At 46.5% G+C, this 18,610-nt stretch overlaps 1 protein-coding gene across 1 annotated transcript in view; it reads left to right on the forward strand.

Annotated features, from left to right (window-relative positions):
* Window positions 1-18,610, forward strand: part of pik3c2b (phosphatidylinositol-4-phosphate 3-kinase, catalytic subunit type 2 beta) — a 195,552-nt gene that overhangs the window by 85,290 nt on the left and 91,652 nt on the right. Inside the window, exons 11-13 of the mRNA XM_038819586.1 lie at window positions 1,419-1,611; window positions 12,097-12,219; window positions 12,959-13,126. Coding sequence (XP_038675514.1) covers window positions 1,419-1,611; window positions 12,097-12,219; window positions 12,959-13,126 — 484 coding nt within the window. The remainder of the gene's footprint in view (window positions 1-1,418; window positions 1,612-12,096; window positions 12,220-12,958; window positions 13,127-18,610) is intronic.

The raw sequence follows: 18,610 nt of genomic DNA on the forward strand, positions 1-18,610 counted from the left end.
GTTTTGTAAAGTTGCAATGCTTCATGGGCTGAATGGGTTAAAGGCAACAGTCAGTGAAATAATGAAGCTTAAGGACCACGGTACTAGGTTCAACTGTTGACCCGTAGGTTAGCCAATTCTCAGTTCTTGTACCTCAGTGACTCCGCTGAGGAGAATTGACCAGGGCTACTGCACTCTTGACTTGTTATTGAATGTCCTCTTTGCCCACCTTGGCTCATGCGAGATGACTGGTGATGAACAGAACAGTCTCCGTTGCGCTCACCCTCTTGCATGCTGCCCCCAGATTAAGAATTGGTCCTTTAGTGAGGCACTGGATAGCTGTTGACAACAATGGAATTGTATTCCAGTAGGCGGGGATGTGGAGTGGGGGATGGCGGGGGGGTGGTTTGGAGGGATGTGGGTGGAAAATTTTAAAATGGGTTGTTTAAATAATTGTGCCCGAGAATGTCCATCTGCTTCACGGTCATCGATATTTTGATTTGAGAACTGTCCCCTGTAAAACCTTCAGTAAACTGCGGTGAATTTTCCATTCAAACTGAGCGATCAGCTTTTGGCTTTCCTGTCATTGCGTGTTGTATTCTGCCATCCTCTGATTAACCTTCACAAGAGAACTAAACGTCTCTCAGGCTTCAGGGAAAATAATTTTAGTTGTAGTTCCTAGAGTAATACAATATCGTTCCTAGAAATCTTCCACAATTGAAAACACGTGAGATTATTGCTTCAGCTTTTTACCAGAATCTTTAAGAAGTGGCCTTCAGGGAACAAACCTCCGCTTGTAGAAGATCGAGCATCAAATAGGTCCCCTAAAGGGTAACTACATTATGTAACTTCTTGAGACCATTTTTTCCCTATAAAATGAGCTAGTTTTTGAGTTTTTTCAGAATCTTTTTCTTGCCGCCCCTAAACGCACCAGTTCCTATTATTTTCATTTCCATGCGTGCTAGACACCTTGTAGAACCTCACGTTAATTAAGTTTTGTGTGTCTAGGTGGTGAGTGCTAGCTCTTCCATTTATTTATTTATTTTAAAAATAAATTCAGTGTACCCAATTCATTTTTTCCAATTAAGGGGCAATTTAGCCTGGCCAATCCACCTACCCATCTACCCTGCACAGCTCTTCCATTTATGACAGCTGTATGTGCACTTTTCTGGCAGAAGTCATTAACTACTGATCAGAAAAATTAACTCTTGATTGATTTTCTTTTCCTTAGCCCAGAGGTTACCACTGATAGATATAAGCAAATACCCCAGGGGATCAAAGCTAACATCTCTTTGGATCTGTTACCTGCGTCAACTGAGAAATCTGGGGAAACCCCTCAATCTCAGCAGTGGATGACCTTGTACTCCATTCCAGCAGAGCATCAATGTGTTGACAGTGGACCACGATTAATTGCTATCTCTTTTTCTCTTGTGCAACAGCTAAAATTGGGGAAGCTCTAACAGCTGCCATCTTGGATCTAGTAGAACTCTACTGCAACAGCTTCAATGCGGATTTCCACACGGTGGTTCCGTGTCGGAAGGACACCCAAACACAGAATGCTTCTCTCGTTGATAGTCCTCTCAGTTTCACCATCTATGCAGCTCACAGGATTCCCATCTCATGGGCAACTAGGTAAGGGGATTAAGTTCAGCCTGTCAAGTAACAATTACCATTGCCCTGTTATTTGGCCATGTGCACAACATGTCGAGCAGCCTGGATAAGCGTTGGTCATTTGCCATTTGGGGGTGCATTAGCTTTCCAGAGAAGATCAGAGGGCCACTTTCTCAATTAATATTGTTTTTCTTTCATGAGGTGGGGCTGTCCGTCAATAAAATGTTTTGGTAGCTGAAGAGGATGATACAAAGAACAAAACTTGCATTTATTACAGTGCCTTATTCTGAAACGTCCCACAGTGTTGCAGATACGTTGGATTACTTTACAAATAGGGGTGGGATTCTCCGACCCCCCGCCAGGTCGAAGAATCGCCCGGGGCTGGCGTCAATCCTGCCCCCGCCGTGTCCCGAATTCTCTGCCCCCCGAGATTCGGCGGGGGCGGGAATCGCGCCGGTCGGCGGGCCCCCCCCGCGGCGATTCTCCGGCCCGTGATGGGCTGAAGTCCCACCGCTGACGGGCCTCTCCCGCCGGCATGGATTAAACCACCTACCTAATTGGCGGTGCGGGCGGGCGCCGGGGTCCGGGGGGGGGGGGGGGGGGGGGCGCGGGGCGATCTGACCCTGAGGGGTGCCCCCACTGTGGCCTGGCCCGCGATCGGGGCCCACCGATCAGCGGGCGGGTCTGTGCCGTGGGGCACTCTCTTTTTCTTCTGCCTTCGCCATGGTCTTCACAGAGGCGGAAGGGACTCCCTACCTTGCGCATGCGCCGGTATGACGTCAGCAGTCGCTGACTCTGCGGCGCATGCGCGGACTTACGCCAGCCGGCAAAGTCCGTTCCGCCCTGGGTGGCGTGGCACCAAAGGCCGATCACACCAGCCGGCGGAGTGGGAACCACTCTGGCGTGGGCCTAGCCCCTCAACGTGAGGGCTTGGCCCCGAAAGGTGCAGAGAATTCCGCACCTTTGGGGCGGCCCGACGCCAGAGTGGTTCACGCCACTCCAACACGCCGGGACCCCCCGCCCCGCCAGGTAGGGGAGAATCCCGGCCAGGGTTATTGAATACGGAAGCAATGCTAAATCCATGCAAACCATTGATTGGGGCTGTTAGGATGTTTGTATTTAGTTTTGGATGCCTCACTTTAAGAAGGATGTCAAAAGCATGATGATTTTAACATCCTTAAGTAGGGTGCTCTTTCCAAGGGCCGGTGCAGACTTGATGGGCCAAATGGCCTCCTGCACTGTAAATTCTATGATATGGGCAGGAGAGATTCACTAAGATGATAATATGGAATGATGGGCTTTGATTATGGGGAGTGGTTAGAGAAACCGGAACCTGAGAACAAAGGACAAGAGGAGATTTAACAGAAGTATATAAAGAAACATTAATTCCACCGGTCAGTTAATTGGGATATAAAGGACAAAATATTAATGTTCTTTTAAGATGTTTGGAGAATGTTTGTTACATGGGAGATTTTTGATGTTGGTTTGAAGTGCCTACTAGAAACGGTGTTAGAAGCAGAATCTGTAAAAGTTTTAAAAGTGAAATATTTGGAAAATAAATATTGAGAAGGATATGGAGAAAGAACAAAACAATGGAATCAGGTGGGATAGCTTTTTATGGCACCCAACAGAGGAATTGAGGGCTAAAAGGACCTCTTAATTGCTGTAAAAAAAATAAAGATTCCATTGCAGAAGTTGAGTCTTCCAAACCTATTTTTGCTTGGGGGATGAGGGGTGAAAAGAGGCAGACGGAAGGGGGAGGGTGAACAGCCAGTTGTCGTGGTGCATATAGGCACCAACGATATAGGTAAAAAACGTGATGAGGTCCTCCAATCAGAATTTAGGGAGTTAGAAGATAAGTTTAAAAAGTAGGACCTCAAAGGTAGTAATCTCAGGATTGCTACCACTGCCACGAGACAGTCAGAGTAGAAATTCAAGAATAGTCAGAATGAATACGTAGTTTGGGAAATGGTGCAAGAGGGAGGGGTTCAGATTTTTGGGACATTGGAACCGGTTCTGGGGGTGGTGGGACCATTACAAATCGGATGGTCTACACCTGGGCAGGACTGGAACCAATGTCCTAGGGGGTGCTTTTGCTAACACTGTTGGGGAGGTTTTAAACTAATGTGGCAGGGGTTGGGAACCAGATTTGGAAGTTAGAGGTCAGTAAAGAGGCAGCAACTAAAGCCAGTAAGGTACTAGATAATAAACTCAATGTGACTAAGGGAAAGAGTAGACAGGGAAGAGATGATGAACGCAAAGGGACATGTGGTCTGAGGTGCATTTGTTTTAATGCAAGAAGTGTAGCAGGTAAGGCAGATGAATTTAGGGCTTGGATTAGTACCTAGGAATATGATGTTATTGGTATTACTGAGACTTGGTTGAGGGAAGGGCAAGACTGGCAACTAAATATCCCAGGGTATAGATGCTTCAGGAGGGATAGGGAGGGAGGTAAAAGGGGTGGAGGAGTTGCATTACTAATCAGAGATGATATCACAGCTGTGATTAAGGCCGGCACGATGGAGATTTGAGCACTGAGGCAATATGGATAGAGCTAAGAAATAGGAAGGGTGCAGTAACATTGTTTACTACAGGCCTCCCAAAAGCGAGCGTGAAGTAGAGGTACAAATATGCAGACAGATTATAGAACAATGTAGGAGCAATAGGGTGGTTGTGATGGGAGATTTTAACTTCCCCAACATTGAATGGGACACATGTAGTGTTGGAGGTGTAGATGGAGCAGAATTTGTAAGGAGCATCCAGGAGAGTTTTTTAGAGCAGTATGTAAATAGTCCAACTCGGGAAGGGGCCATACTGGACCTGGTATTGGGGAATGATCCCGGCCAGGTGCTTGAAGTTTCAGTCGGTGATTACTTTGGAAATAGCGATCATAATTCCGTAAGTTTTAGAATACTCATGGACAAAGACGAGAGTGGTCCTAAAGGAAGAGTGCTAAATTGGGGAAAGGCCAAGTATAACAAAATTCGGCAGGAGCTAGGGAATGTGGATTGGGAGAGCTGTTTAAGGGTAAATCCACATTTGAAATGTGGGAGTCTTTTAAGGAAAGGTTGATTAGAGTGCAGGACAGACATGTCCCTGTGAAAATGAGAGATAGAAATGGCAAGATTAGGGAACCATGGGTGACAGGTGGAATTGTGAGACTAGCTAAGAAGAAAAAGGAAGCATACATAAGATCGAGGCGACTCAAAACTGATGAAGCTTTGGATGAATATCGGGAAAGTAGGACAAATCTCAAACGCGCAAAAAAGTGGGCTAAAAGGGATCATGAAATATCTTTGGCTAACAGGGTTAAGGAAAATCCCAAAGCCTTTTATTCGTATATAAGGAGCAAGAGGGTAACTAGAGAAAGGATTGGCCCACCCAAAGACAAAAGAGGGAATTTATGCGTGGAGTCAGAGGAAATGAGTGAGATTCTTAATGAGTACTTTGCATCGGTATTCACCAAGGAGAAGGACATGACGGATGTTGAGGCTATGGATGGATGTTTAAATACTCTAGGTCATGTCGGCATAAGGAAGGGGGATGTTTTGTGTATTCTAAAAGGCATTAAGGTGGACAAGTCCCCAGGGCCGGGTGGGATCTATTCCAGGTTACTGAGGGAAACGAGGAACAAAATAGCTGGGGCTTTAACAGATATCTTTGCAGCATCCTTGAGCACGGGTGAGGTCCCGGAGGACTGGAGAATTGCTAATGTTGTCCCTTTGTTTAAGAAGGGAAGCAGGGATAATCCAGGGAATTATAAACCTGGTGAGCTTGACATCAGTGGTAGGCAAACTGTTGGAGAAGATACTGAGGGATAGGATCTATTCACATTTGGAAGAAAATAGACTTATCAGTGATAGGCAGCATGGTTTTGTGCAGGGAAGGTTAAGTCTCACAAACCTAATAGAATTCTTTGAGAAGTTAATTGATGAGGGAAGGGCTGTAGATGTCATATACATGGACTTCAGTAAGGCGTTTGATAAGGTTTCCCATGGCAGGTTGATGGCAAAAGTGAAGTCATATGGGGTTCAGGGTGTACTAGCTAGATGGATAAAGAACTGGCTGGGCAACAGGAGACAGAGAGTAGTGGTGGAAGGGAGTGTCTCAAAATGGAGAAAGGTGACTAGTGGTGTTCCACAGGGATCCGTGCTCGGACCACTGTTCTTTGTGATATACATAAATGATCTGGACGAAGGTACAGGTGGTCTGATGAGCAAGTTTGCAGATGATACTAAGATTGGTGGAATTGCAGATAGCGAGGAGGACTGTCAGAGAATACAGCAAAATATAGATAGATTGGAGAGTTGGGCAGAGAAATGGCAGATGGAGTTCAATCCAGGCAAATGCGAGGTGATGCATTTTGGAAGATCTAATTCAAGAGCGGACTATATGGTCAATGGAAGAGTCCTGGGGAAAATTGATGTACAGAGAGATCTGGGAGTTCAGGTCCATTGTACCCTGAAGGTGGCAACACAGGTCGATAGAGGGGTCAAGAAGGCATACAGCATGCTTGCCTTCATCGGACGGGGTATTGAGTACAAGAGTCGGCAGGTCATGTTACAGTTGTATAGGACTTTGGTTAGGCCACATTTGGAATACTGTGTGCAGTTCTGGTCGCCACATTACCAGAAGGATGTGGATGCTTTAGAGAGGGTGCAGAGGAGGTTCACCAGGATGTTGCCTGGTATGGAGGGTGCTAGCTATGAAGAAAGGTTGAGTAGATTAGGATTGTTTTCGTTGGAAAGACGGAGGTTGAGGGGGGACCTGATTGGGGTCTACAAGATTGAGAGGTATGGACAGGGTGGATAGCAACAAGCTTTTTCCAAGAGTGGGAGTGTCAATTACAAGGGGTCACGATTTCAGAGGGGGAAAATTTAAGGGAGATGTGCGTGGAAAGTTTTTTACGCAGAGGGTGGTGGGTGCCTGGAATGCTTTGCCAGCGGAGGTGGTAGAAGCGGGCATGATAGCATCATTTAAGACGCATCTGGACAGATATATGAACGGGCGGGGAACAGAGGGAAGTAGATCCTTGGAAAATAGGCGACAGGTTTAGATAAAGGATCTGGATCGGCGCAGGCTGGGAGGGCCGAAGGGCCTGTTCCTGTGCTGTAATTTTCTTTGTTCTATTAACGCACAGTTCCTTTTAAGTACACAGATTGGCTGTGGTCAAATACACACACTTTGCGCTGAACCCAAATTAGTGTCAGTGATTTTCTCCTCCGGATCCCCCCAGATGATTGTTACATGAGAGTTACCAAACTCCCAAAAACACACTTTAAAAATCTCCTCTCATAATAATGCTTTCCTTTCACGGTTTGCATTCCAAAATCCCGTCCAAGTTTTACAAATGACTCTTTTAAATGTTGCTCCATCTCCACTTTGAATCAAGTCCAGGATTTCTTTGCCTTGACTGCTGCGCAAACTGTTCACAATAATCTTTCCTAGTGTCACAAGTAGGCTGACATTACCATTGCAAAGAAGTTACTGTGAAAACCCCCAAGTCGCCACATTCCGGCGCCTGTTCGGGTACACAGAGGGAAAATTCAGAATGCCCAATTCACCTAACAGGCCATCTTTCTGGACTTGTGGGAGGAAACCTGAGCACCCAGAGGAAATCCACGCAGACACTGGGAGAACGTGCAGACTCTGCACAGACAGTGACCCTAGGTGGAAATTGAACCGGGTTCCTGGTGCTGTGAAGCAACAGTGCTAACCACTAAGTTCCCGGTCGGCCCTTTGCTTTACCTCTTGATTCCCAGACTGTATTAAAATGACATTAAACATTTTATCTGTCTCTGCGGTCTGCTGTCCAACTTTAAATCACATTACTGCGATTGTTGTTTTAACGTAAGAGTACTTTGTTTACTCTTCCTTGAATCCTTATGAACAATACTTTGGTCTCTGGTCTTTGAACTTCAGGTGTCTTAAGTGTTCCTTTTGTCCCAATTCCCTGGTTATCTGGACTGTAACTTGTAAGTCAGGAAGTTTTCTTCTTTGCAGGTCCCGCCCTGTCCAGTCTTTCTTCTGGCAGAGCGGAGAGATGTTCACTCCCCAAATCCTGTCTCAACAGCCCTGGCTTCTAGTTAAAACTAAAACTTAGAAGATTTTTTTATGCCTACAAGGCCCCAGTTGCTAAACAACGACTGCTGTTTTTTAAATTCTTTATGGTGTTGCCCCCTACCAGCACAATAGAATCACAGTTGGAACTTAACCAACCCCCACACGATCAAACACTGTTATCCAGCATGAATCTAACTACAGGTTTTACCCTTCAAGACACAGAAATATTAAATTAAACCCACTAAAGACTCTTTCTTTTTTTAATGTATTTTATGCCAAACTTATCCAAATGATTATGAAACATAAACAGTCCGGGAAACATACTCCCCAACACACAATTATACAGTTTGTACAAATTTATTCCCATTTTCAACCCCCCGATCCCCCCCTTGCCGCCCCGCGTCGAACAGCTCTTCAAACGCGGCCACAATCATCCCGCGCCTTGCCTCAAAACCCTCCACAGAACCCCTCAGTTCGTATTTGATCTTTTCCAGGCGGAGAAAGTCGTACATGTCTCCCAGCCAGGCCGCCACCTCCGATGGCGTTGCCGACCCCAATTCCAGTAAGATCCTTTGCCGGGCAACTAGCGAGGCTGAGGCCATGACATCGGCCTTCCTCCCCTCCATCAGCTCCGGCTTTTCCGATATCCCAAATATCGGCACCAAAGGGTCCGGCCCAGCCCCCTCCCCCACTATCCTAGTTCGTGCTGCGTACACTCCCACCCAGACTCTCTCCAACTTCTCGCAGCCCCAGAACATATGTGCGTGGTTTGCTGGTCCCCGCCCACACTTCTCGCACTTGTCTGCCACTCCCTGGAAGAACTCACTTATTCTTGCTTGAATCATATGCACCCGATGTATCACCTTGAACTGTATCAGGCGCACAAGGAATTGTGTTTACCCTGCATAGCATCTCCCTCCACACTCCCCAGTTTATCTCCCCTCTCAGCTCCCCCTCCCACCTCTCCTTAATCTTCACCACCTTGCTCGCCCCCCTGCTCTCCCAGCCACCCATAAATGTCTCCGATCCTGCCGCCCCCTACCATGTCCAGAAGCAGCAGTCGCTCCAGCAGGGCATGCTTCAGTAGCCCAAACCTTCCGCGCAAAGTCCCTTACTGGCTGTACCTTATTTCTAATGCTGACCAATACAAATATAAATCCCTTAAAACTACCGTTATTTTGCTAACAATTTGTAATATGGGAATTGCGACAGCCAATGTTCACACAGAAAGCTCACATAGTCAGCAATGTGATACTGACCAGCTAATCTGTTTCAATGTTAAGGAAGGGATACATTTTGGTGGGGCACAATGTGTTCTTTGAGATAGTGCCTTGTGTTCTATTATATCTACCTGAGAGGGCAGGCTCCATTTAATGCTTCATCGCAAAACAGCACCGCCAATCTTGCAGCGCTCCCTCAGTATAGCACTTCATTTGGAGTATTGTGTGCAGTTCTGGTCACCTCATTATAGGAAGTATATGAAAGCATTGGAAAGGGAGCAAAGGGGATTTATCAGGATGCTGCCTGGTTTGGAGGATAGGTCTTATGAGGAAAGGTTGAGGGAGCTTGGGCTTTTCTCATTGGAGCGAAGGAGGATGAGAGGCGACTTAATAGAGGTTTATAAGATGATGAGGGGCATAGATAGAGTGGATGTTCAGAGACTATTTCCTCGGGTGGATGTAGCTGTTACAAGGGGGCATAACTATAAGATTCGGGGTGAGAGAGATAGGAGGGATATCCGAGGTAGGTTCTTTACTCAGAGAGTGGTTAGGATGTGGAATGGACTGCCTGTTGTGATAGTGGAGTCGGACACTTTAGGAAATTTCAAGCGGTTATTGGATAGGGTCATGGAGCACACCCCAGAATGACAGGGAGTGGGATAGCTTGATCTTGGTTTTGGACAAAGCTCGGCACAACATCGAGGGCCGAAGGGCCTGTTCTGTGCTGTACTGTTCTATCTTAAGTGTCAGCCTGGATTATGTGCTCAAGTCTCTGACTTGAACTAGGGGTACTGACTAGCAAGATTAGAGTCTACAACCCTTTGTACAGTGCATAACACAGTGGGAACGAAAAGTAGTTCATGTAGGCTTCAACCTCACGACAACATGATGGCCTGCACACTACAATTAGTCTTGGCACTCTTGGGATAGGGAGGGGAAAAACCAGCTTGACCTCCACCTCCATATCCAACACTATTGTGGGAGAGTTTTTTTGTTCTAGTATTAAGATTGGATGCGATAGCATTCATGATCAAGTAGGTGACATTCACATGACTTGCAAGTTAAACATATTAAACTTGGGTTTTGTGCTGATTGGTGACAGGCAAATGCAAAATCAGCATCTCCGAGAGAGAGGAAGAAGTTTATAATGAGATAAAGGCTGCTGGTTCAATGGCTAATACCGTCCACACAATATCCTGCGAATGAAATGCCGAGAGAACAGATGGTGCCCAGTAGGTGCTTAGCGAAGCCATCAAATAGAATTGCAATTGGCCAGTGAAAGGGTTAATCCTCTGCACTGGCCTGTGGCTGGAGCTGCGAGAGGGACAATAGCCTTTCTGCTGTTTCTCTCTCGCCTCTTAACAAATGACAGACACATGCCTCAGTGGGAAGGGTAAAGGTATCAGCCAATGCCTGTTGACCTGCTTCTTGCTTTGGAGTAGCCGAGGGGGTTTGTTCCAATCTTGGGAAACTTCCCACAGTGTCTTTTTTTTCTCCCCTGTCTTCTCAAGGCCCCGTGTGATAGAAAAGGCTGATAGAAACTGTGCTGCCCCTTGGGACCTCTGCCATTATGTGCCTCTAATGTATGCTGATTGGCGATTGGCTCTGATAAATGATGTACCCTGGGAAACTCTGTCTGCCCTTTGGCCTTTGGCCCCAGATGTAATCCGCCCCCTACTTGTCGCCAGGCACCTGTCACATGCTTGGTCTGTGCTGAGAAGCATTTTCTGTATAGGCATCTTCAATGGACAGATGTCCTTCTGCCTCTCGCCGGCTCCCACACTACCCTCGAGGTATAGCTTCATGGAGAGGGGGGGGGGGGGGGGGGGGGGGGGGGGAGGGGCGGAGGCGGCTGCACAACATCTTTGTCAATCTGAAGTGGTTTAACTCTCTGAGAACAGAAGCCTGATTTCAGTTTGGTTGCTTTTTGGGGGGGGGGGGGGGGGGACAGATTACGCGCATTTCTTACTGATTCAAGAAATCTGAGTCATGAGATGCCCTTGTATTTTACTGGCTTCCATTTACAATTTGCGTTCAAAGTTATAACATTAAACCGGGTTTCAGGAATCTATCTGATTTACAACACGTTTAGCACTGCGGTGTGAATGTGTTTTGGCAACTGCCTGGAGCTGTCAAATTATGTTTGATAACGCTCCGGTGAAGCTTCTTTGGATGTTTTATTAGGTGGAAATGGTACTATATAAATTAAGTAGAAAAGCACAGACAAAAGCTGCAGGCATGAAACTTCCAGCTCAGGCATTAGACCACTGGGTCTGTTATGCTCTCACACTTTATTCACAATCATCCTTGTTCGCACTCCACCTCCCTGAATTGGCTCTTGTCCATTTCCATTCACTTGCACAGTGAGTAATTCTGATCCTGCTGAAAGATGGCATCTTCTGTACCCTTAAAATGATACTATAGAAAATAAATAAAGCCGCAATATGGGGTTACACTGTGAGTAATCCTGCAAGATTAATTGCTGCTCTCTCCACTCACAATCTGTGGTGGCTTGAGACATACGCAGGAGGCTTCTGATAGTTAACAAAGGGGTTTATTGATGAGAAAGATAAAGGCAGTTAAGTAACAGACATGGAACACAACATAACAGGTTTTAATATTTCGGCTCCAGGTGTCCACACTGACCAGGGCCCCGTGCGGCTCCCTATTGGCCGGCTGACACGCTACTGGCCCCTAGCCGGCCACGTGGTCCATCGAGGCCGCCCCCTTAAAGGGGCCGCACTACCACATACTCTATTCCTCACTGAGTATATTTAAGATAGAAATTGACTGGATTTTGAGCGCTAAGGAAATCCTAGGTTAGGGGATGGATAGGGTAGGAAAGTGAAGTTGATGTAGCAGTTCAGTCATGATCTTAATTAACGAAAAACAAGGTCGAAGGGTCAACTGACACCCCCCCCCCCCCCCCCCCCCCCCCTGCTCCTATTTTTTTAAAATTATGTTTCATACTGAGAGGGGGACACTAACAGAGGTTACTGAATCAAGCAAATTTCTCACAGTCAAATGCACGTCGAGAGCACCTTCTGCTGTTTGACTAGGTCGAGGTGCAGACTACTGGGGAAAAATGGTCAGCAAGGTAGTTGATCAAAATTGTTATACACGATAGCTCGTCGATGCTTGGAGCTGAATGAAGATAGTGGCTGATCTTGTAAGTGGGTTTAAAATAAATTTTGTTTTTCTTCATTCCCCTCTGGCCCATCAGTTATGAAGATTTTTATTTGTCGTGTGGCCTCAGTCACGGCGGGAAGGAGCTGTGCGGTCAGCTACAGACCAAGAAAGCTCACGTCTACAAGTACCTCTTCCATCTCCTTATATGGGACCAGAAGTGAGTAAATGAAGCTTTGTTCTCCGGCAGAAAAAGTATATTCATTAAAAAAAAAAAATTATTGGTTTAGTACAAATGCTTACATGAAGCAGATGGATTGAATGGCTGTACATTCTTTGAACCTGTCTTCTAACTATATTTTTTTCCATCTACCTTATTTGTCTTGTGGTGCCTGCCGGGTCCATTAAAAGCCCTCTCTCAAAGTGAATGTCCTCGATGTGTTACCCATGGAAAATCTGTCCGTGTTCGCTCTGGAGATTACTGCCAGCAATGTAGAAGGAGTCAGAGGCATTACAGCTGATGTGAAATAGTTTGTAGTTGCTTCACTCTTCACTCTCCACACCAACCCCATAATGTTACTCCGCTCTTTTTATAAATATAAATTTAGAGTGCCCAATTATTTTTTTTCCAATTAAGGGGCAATTTAGCGTGGCCAATCCACCTAACCTACACATCTTTGAGTTGTGGGGGCGAAACCCACGCAGACACAGGGAGAATGTACAAACTCCACACGACCAGTGACCCAGGGCCGGGATTCGAACCCGGCTCCTCAGCGCCGTAGGCTGCAGTGCTAACCACTATGCCACGTGCCTCCCTGTTAGTCCGCTCTTAGCCATTCCTCCAGTGTGACTATCTTGCCCAACCTTTGTCCTGTCCTCCCCTGTCGGTGGCCAGCCGGAAGTGTTGGGAATAATTACTTGAGCATCCTTTTAATCTCTTGTTCCTCTGTCTCTTCCAGCATCTGTTTTCCCATTAATATTAATCAGCTGCCTCGAGAGACCCTGTTGACACTGACACTCTATGCCTTTCCTGTCCCTCCTCCTGGGAGCTCGTCTGAAGGCAGCAAACAGCGACGCACGGCGGAAACAATGGGATGGGTGACCATGCCCCTCTTCAACTTCAGGCAGTAAGTTCTTGGTGTCAAATAAACCAGGGTTCAACCGGTACACGTTTCTGCGCATGTCAGTAAGGAGTGGATAATTGAGCTGCAATTTGATGTCTGGTTCAGGGCTTGTGGATGAATCCTATTTTTATGAATGACTACATTCTGCTAGGGGCGTAATATATATTTTTGTCGACATTATTCAACATGTTATTTTGTGTATTTACAAAAAACTTTTGCTAATAATCCACTGCAGTGCTGATACATGGCATTGTTTTTTTAAAAAATAAATCTAGAGTACCCAATTCATTTTTTTCCAATGAAGGGGCAATTTAGCGTGACCAATCCATCTACCCTACACATCTTTGGGTTGTGTGGGGGGGGGGGGGGGCAAGACCCACGCAAACACAGGGAGAATGTGCAAACCCCACACGGCCAGTGACCCAGAGTCGGGATCGGACCTGGGACCTCAGCGCTGTGAGGCAGCAGCACTAACCACTGCGCCACTGTGCTGCCCTGATGCATGGCATTGTTGGCCAACTTCCCAAACCTGCAACATTACTGTACCGACCCTGACACTGTTGCCACATGCGTGTGCAACAGACCCTGCAACATTTCTGGTCTGTGACCAACCCCGAGGACATCCTCGCCAATGGTGCAGTTTGTAAGTTGTTCCGGAGGATCACAGGTTATTTATGTTGGTTGTAACATGTAAGGCGTGTCGCAACACATAAGGCACAGCATAAGACACCTGCCATCTCTCTCGATGCGTGAGGAGATTGAGAGTTAAATTATATACATTAAATTGAGCAACTTCCGAGCCTTTGGAGTGTATTGACTAGTCACCATGTGACGGAGTGACCCCAAGGGAGTCCAAACTATTGATGCATGACTAACTGTCCAGATGTACCTAGTAAGAGGCAGATGTAGCAGGGAAACACTGTTGGATATTTTTACTTCTCTAATTCAAGTCATTTTGCTTTGTGTATCTAATCGCATTGCTTTTGTAATCAACAAGGTCCATATTTAATGCTGGTGTTTCTCACACTAGGTTATGATCAGATACAATAAAGAAAACACAATCGGTGCAAAAACAATTACCTCTATTAAAGAGATCATTTGTGGGAGGGAGGTTGAATACCTTGCAGCTGTTTGCACGTGTGCTGGTTTGGGTATTGCTTTTGGCAATAAAAATGATGAATAGCTTGTTCTTCAATCAATTGTGATGTATATGGGAGTCAGGAGCAACTGCAGCCATCGGGAAAAGCAGGGTTAAAGGGTAAGAGATAATGGGAGTCTGATCACATCGATGGAAGGCTTTAAACTCAGAGAGCTGGGGGAATGCAAACTGAGACAATACAGAGCCAACACTAGCCTGATTGAAACTACACTGTGACTCGGTAACATAGGCAACTTTGATTATAAATGCGGAAGGAACTTCTAATGAGATAGTGACAAAAAACTAGAACGATTTTGTGAACAGGGAGAACATGCCACCATATAAGGTGCTTTAGTTTGAGAGAGGTTTTCTAAAACTTTTTTTTGCAATTGTATCTTGGTTGTGTACCACGTTTCTCCATCTGCCACAAGATACTGGACTGTTTGGTGACTTCTAAGACAACGAGCAGTAGTTTCTATCAATGCCAAACTTCTCGCTCCTCTCCTTAAGAGTCCTGGGTTTCTGTACTTCAAGTGAGCTTTCTCTATGGATGAGAATGACTGAGTGTGCACTAAGACTGTTTGGCTGTTACAGCTGAGCCAGATCCAATTGTTCATGGATTAGGGCAGCACGGTAGCATTGTGGTTAGCACAATTGCTTCACAGCTCCAGGGTCCCAGGTTCGATTCCGGCTTGGGTCACTGTCTGTGCGGAGTCTGCACATCCTCCCCGTTTGTGCGTGGGTTTCCTCCAGGTGCTCCGATTTCCTCCCACAGTCCAAATGAGCTGGTTTAGCTCACTGGGCTAAATCGCTGGCTTTTAAAGCAGGCCAGCAGCACGGCTTGATTCCCGTACCAGCCTCCCTGGACAGGCGCCGGAATGTGGCGACTAGGGACTTTTCACAGTAACTTCATTGAAGCCTACTCGTGACAATAAGCGATTTTCATCTCATTTCATTTTCATTTTCATTTCAAGATGTGCAGGTTAGGTGGATTGGCCATGATAAATTGCCCTTAGTGTCCAAAATTGCCCTTAGTGTTGGGTGGGGTTACTGCGTTATGGGGATAGGGTGGAGATGTGGGCTTGAGTAGGGTGCTCTTTCCAAGAGCCGATGCAGACTCGATGGGCCGAATGGCCTCATGCACTGTAAATTCTATGATAATCTATGGATTGGACTTGGATTTGTTTATTGTCACGTGTACCGAGGTACAGTGAAAAGTATTTTTCTGCGAGCAGCTCAAACAGATCATTTAGCACTTGAAAGGAAAATACATAATAGGGCAACACAAGGTACACAATGTAAATACATAAAAAACCGGCATGGGGAAGCATCCAGGAGTGTAGTATTAATCAGGTCAGTCCATAAGAGGATCATTTAGGAGTCTGATAACAGCAGGGAAGAAGCTGTTTTTGAATCTGACAGTGCATGTTCTCAGACTTTTGTATCTCCTGCCCGATGGAAGAAATTGGAAGAGGGAGTAAGCCTGGTGGGAGGGGTGTTTGATTATGCTGCCCGCTTTCCCCAGGTAGCAAGCGGGAGGTGTAGACAGAGTCAATGGATCGGAGGCGGGTTTGTGTGATGGACTGGGCTGTGTTCACGACTCTCTGAAGTTTCTTGCGGTCCTGGGCCGAGCCGTTGCCATACCAGGCTGTGGTACAGCCAGATAGGATGCTTTCCTGCACTGATTTACTGCTTTTAATGCTGTAAAAAAAGAGATCCCAGGGACTTTACCTGAAGAATGGTGATCAAAGGATTTTCCAAAAACGTAGTCAGGCAATAAGCCTGGTAGGTGTAATGAATAGAGAGCATGGAGTTTTAAGCACATTCTAGAGAATGCTCACTGTCTGCACAGGCACATTGTGCAGTAAGAATCCAAGAGTCCATTGAGACCAGTTGTGGTGCGAATCTGAAAATTATATTTATTAATAATAATAACCTTTATTGTCACAAGTAGGCTTACATTAACACTTCAATGAAGTTACTGTGAAAATCCCCTAGTCGCCACACTCCGGCGCCTTTTCGGGTTCACTAAGAGATAATTCAGAATGTCTAGTTCACCTAACCGCACGTCTTTCGGGACTTGTGGGAGGAAACCGGAGCACCCGGAGGGAACCCACACTGACACGGGGAGAACGTGCAGACTCCGCACAGGCAGTGACCCAAGCCGGGAATCGAACCTGGAGCTAAGAAACAACAGTGCTAACCACTGTGCTACCGTGTACCCCTTTCTATCTTTGATTTGAAGCATCGCATTTTAACATTTTTTGGGGGTTAAAGCCGACACAGCTGAACTTACAATTCAGAAGTGCTTCTGGTAAGCCGGTCATCTGCTCTCAGCAACCAGATGTTTCTGACTCTGGTTGTGGTGACCGTAGATTAATATCTCACAATTTGGATACTGCAGAGCTTATTAAACCAACCCCTCCCCCTTCCTGCCGTGGCTCCCCTGATGGGCCATTCCACGAAGGCTCCTTGCTCAGTTGGATATTGCACATCCAAACCACACCTCAGTTCACAGTCTGGGGCCAAAGTAACAGCTGCGTAGCGTGAAGCTGTTGAGAAAGAAATGTGAGTTAGAGGGTTACACAAATAATGAAGAAAGTCTTGGTAAAGATATGAGATAAAGAGGCTCTGCTGTCTCAGGAGGAATTTAGAGATGTCCAGAAATTCAAGACACTTAAAAAAAAAAATACTTCCGTTTGTTTTGTTGGTGAGGCGTGATCGCAGGTTTTTTTTTTAAAATTCCACCTTTGCACCCAGCATGCAGACAGGTATTGGTTACACAGATCAGCTGCAGAGCAAAGTCCAGTGCTTTGTGCCATCACTGCACCTGATTCTATTCTTTGAATGGTGTTCCCAATTTGCTTTCAACCGCGGCCCGTTTCCTTTCTCATGGAATCAGCCCACAGCTGCTCGTAACAGAACACAGAATTGGGTAAAATACATCTCACCCGGGGTGCTTGCGGCTAGCAAAGACGGAACGTAATCCTTCTTGTCTGCACTTAAGCCTCGCTTCAAAGTGCACTCGGTCCCCGTCTCTTCAGACTAGGCTTGCCGAAAGGTGCCCTCTTCTGTTGGATTGGAGTCAGTACTCAGCAAGGCTCTCAGTTAATCTGCTCTTTATGGAACAGAGCTGGGGTTTTCGATACACCAGTTTTGGTGGCCTTTTAAATCTATCTTCCCGTTGAGTTGGGGGTGGGGGGTTGGGGGGTGGGGGGTGGGGGCTGCAGCTAAGGGACATTGGGTGGTTTCTAATGGCTGAACAATTTAGTAGAGTGGTTTTATTTTCCAGAACCTCCCTTCTGTGACAGCTCGGCTGTGTCTCCCTGCAGCTAAACCCGCCCACAGATAAGACTGATGGAGGATGTGACACAACAGCCTGTCCTTCCCCATTCCTTTACCGCTCAGCGAAGTGGTCTGGCTGTTGCGCGGCACGGAGGCGAGAAAAAAAAACCTGGCAGTATGAGTCGCATTCAAAATCCCGCAGCATTGCGGCCCACGTAGATGAAAGCGAACAGACGGGCTGATGTTTCCATCGGCACCCTTCAGTAAGTACAGGCTTCAGTTTGAAAGGTTCTCGTGAACCTTTCATTCCGCTGTCAGGTAAAAGCAAATGACTGCGGATGCTGGAATCGGAAACAAAAACAGAAAATACTGGGCAATCACGGCAGGCCTGACCGCATCTGTGGAGAGAGGAGTGAGCCAACGTTTCGAGTCTGGATGACTCTTTGTCAAGGCTGTCAGATGCTGACGGATTTGCTGTGTGTTTTCAGCATCCCTTTTTCCTTTCTTGCTGTATGTTGACCACCCCGATAATGCTGCTTCTTGTCCTCAAGTGACATCATTTAATCAGGGCTCACAACACTTAGACTTCCTTCAAGTTAAGTCCTGACTTTGTTTTGGTTCTGGTTTCTATATAACCCAGAATTAGGGATCACTTTTCAAAAATGGGGTGTCACTCATTTAAGACAGAGGTGAGGACAAATCTCTTCTCCCAGAGGGTCGTGTGCCTCTGGAATTCTGGTCCTCAAAAGGCAGTGGACGCAGAATCTTGGAATATTTTTAAGGCAGAACACATAGAACATACAGTGCAGCAGGAACCCATTCGGCCCATCGAGTCTGCACCGACCCACTTAAGCCCTCACTTCCACCCTATGCCCGTAACCCAATAACCCCTCCTAACCTTTTTTGGTCACTAAGGGCAATTTATCATGGCCAATCCACCTAACCTGCACGTCTTTGGACTGAGAGAGGAAACCGGAGCACCCGGAGGAAACCCACGCAGAGAACGTGCAGACTCCGCAGAGACAGTGACCCAACGGGGAATCGAACCTGGGACCCTGGCGCTG

This window comes from Scyliorhinus canicula, chromosome 15 (genome assembly GCF_902713615.1).
Source record: "Scyliorhinus canicula chromosome 15, sScyCan1.1, whole genome shotgun sequence".
Taxonomy (NCBI): Eukaryota; Metazoa; Chordata; class Chondrichthyes; order Carcharhiniformes; family Scyliorhinidae; genus Scyliorhinus; species Scyliorhinus canicula.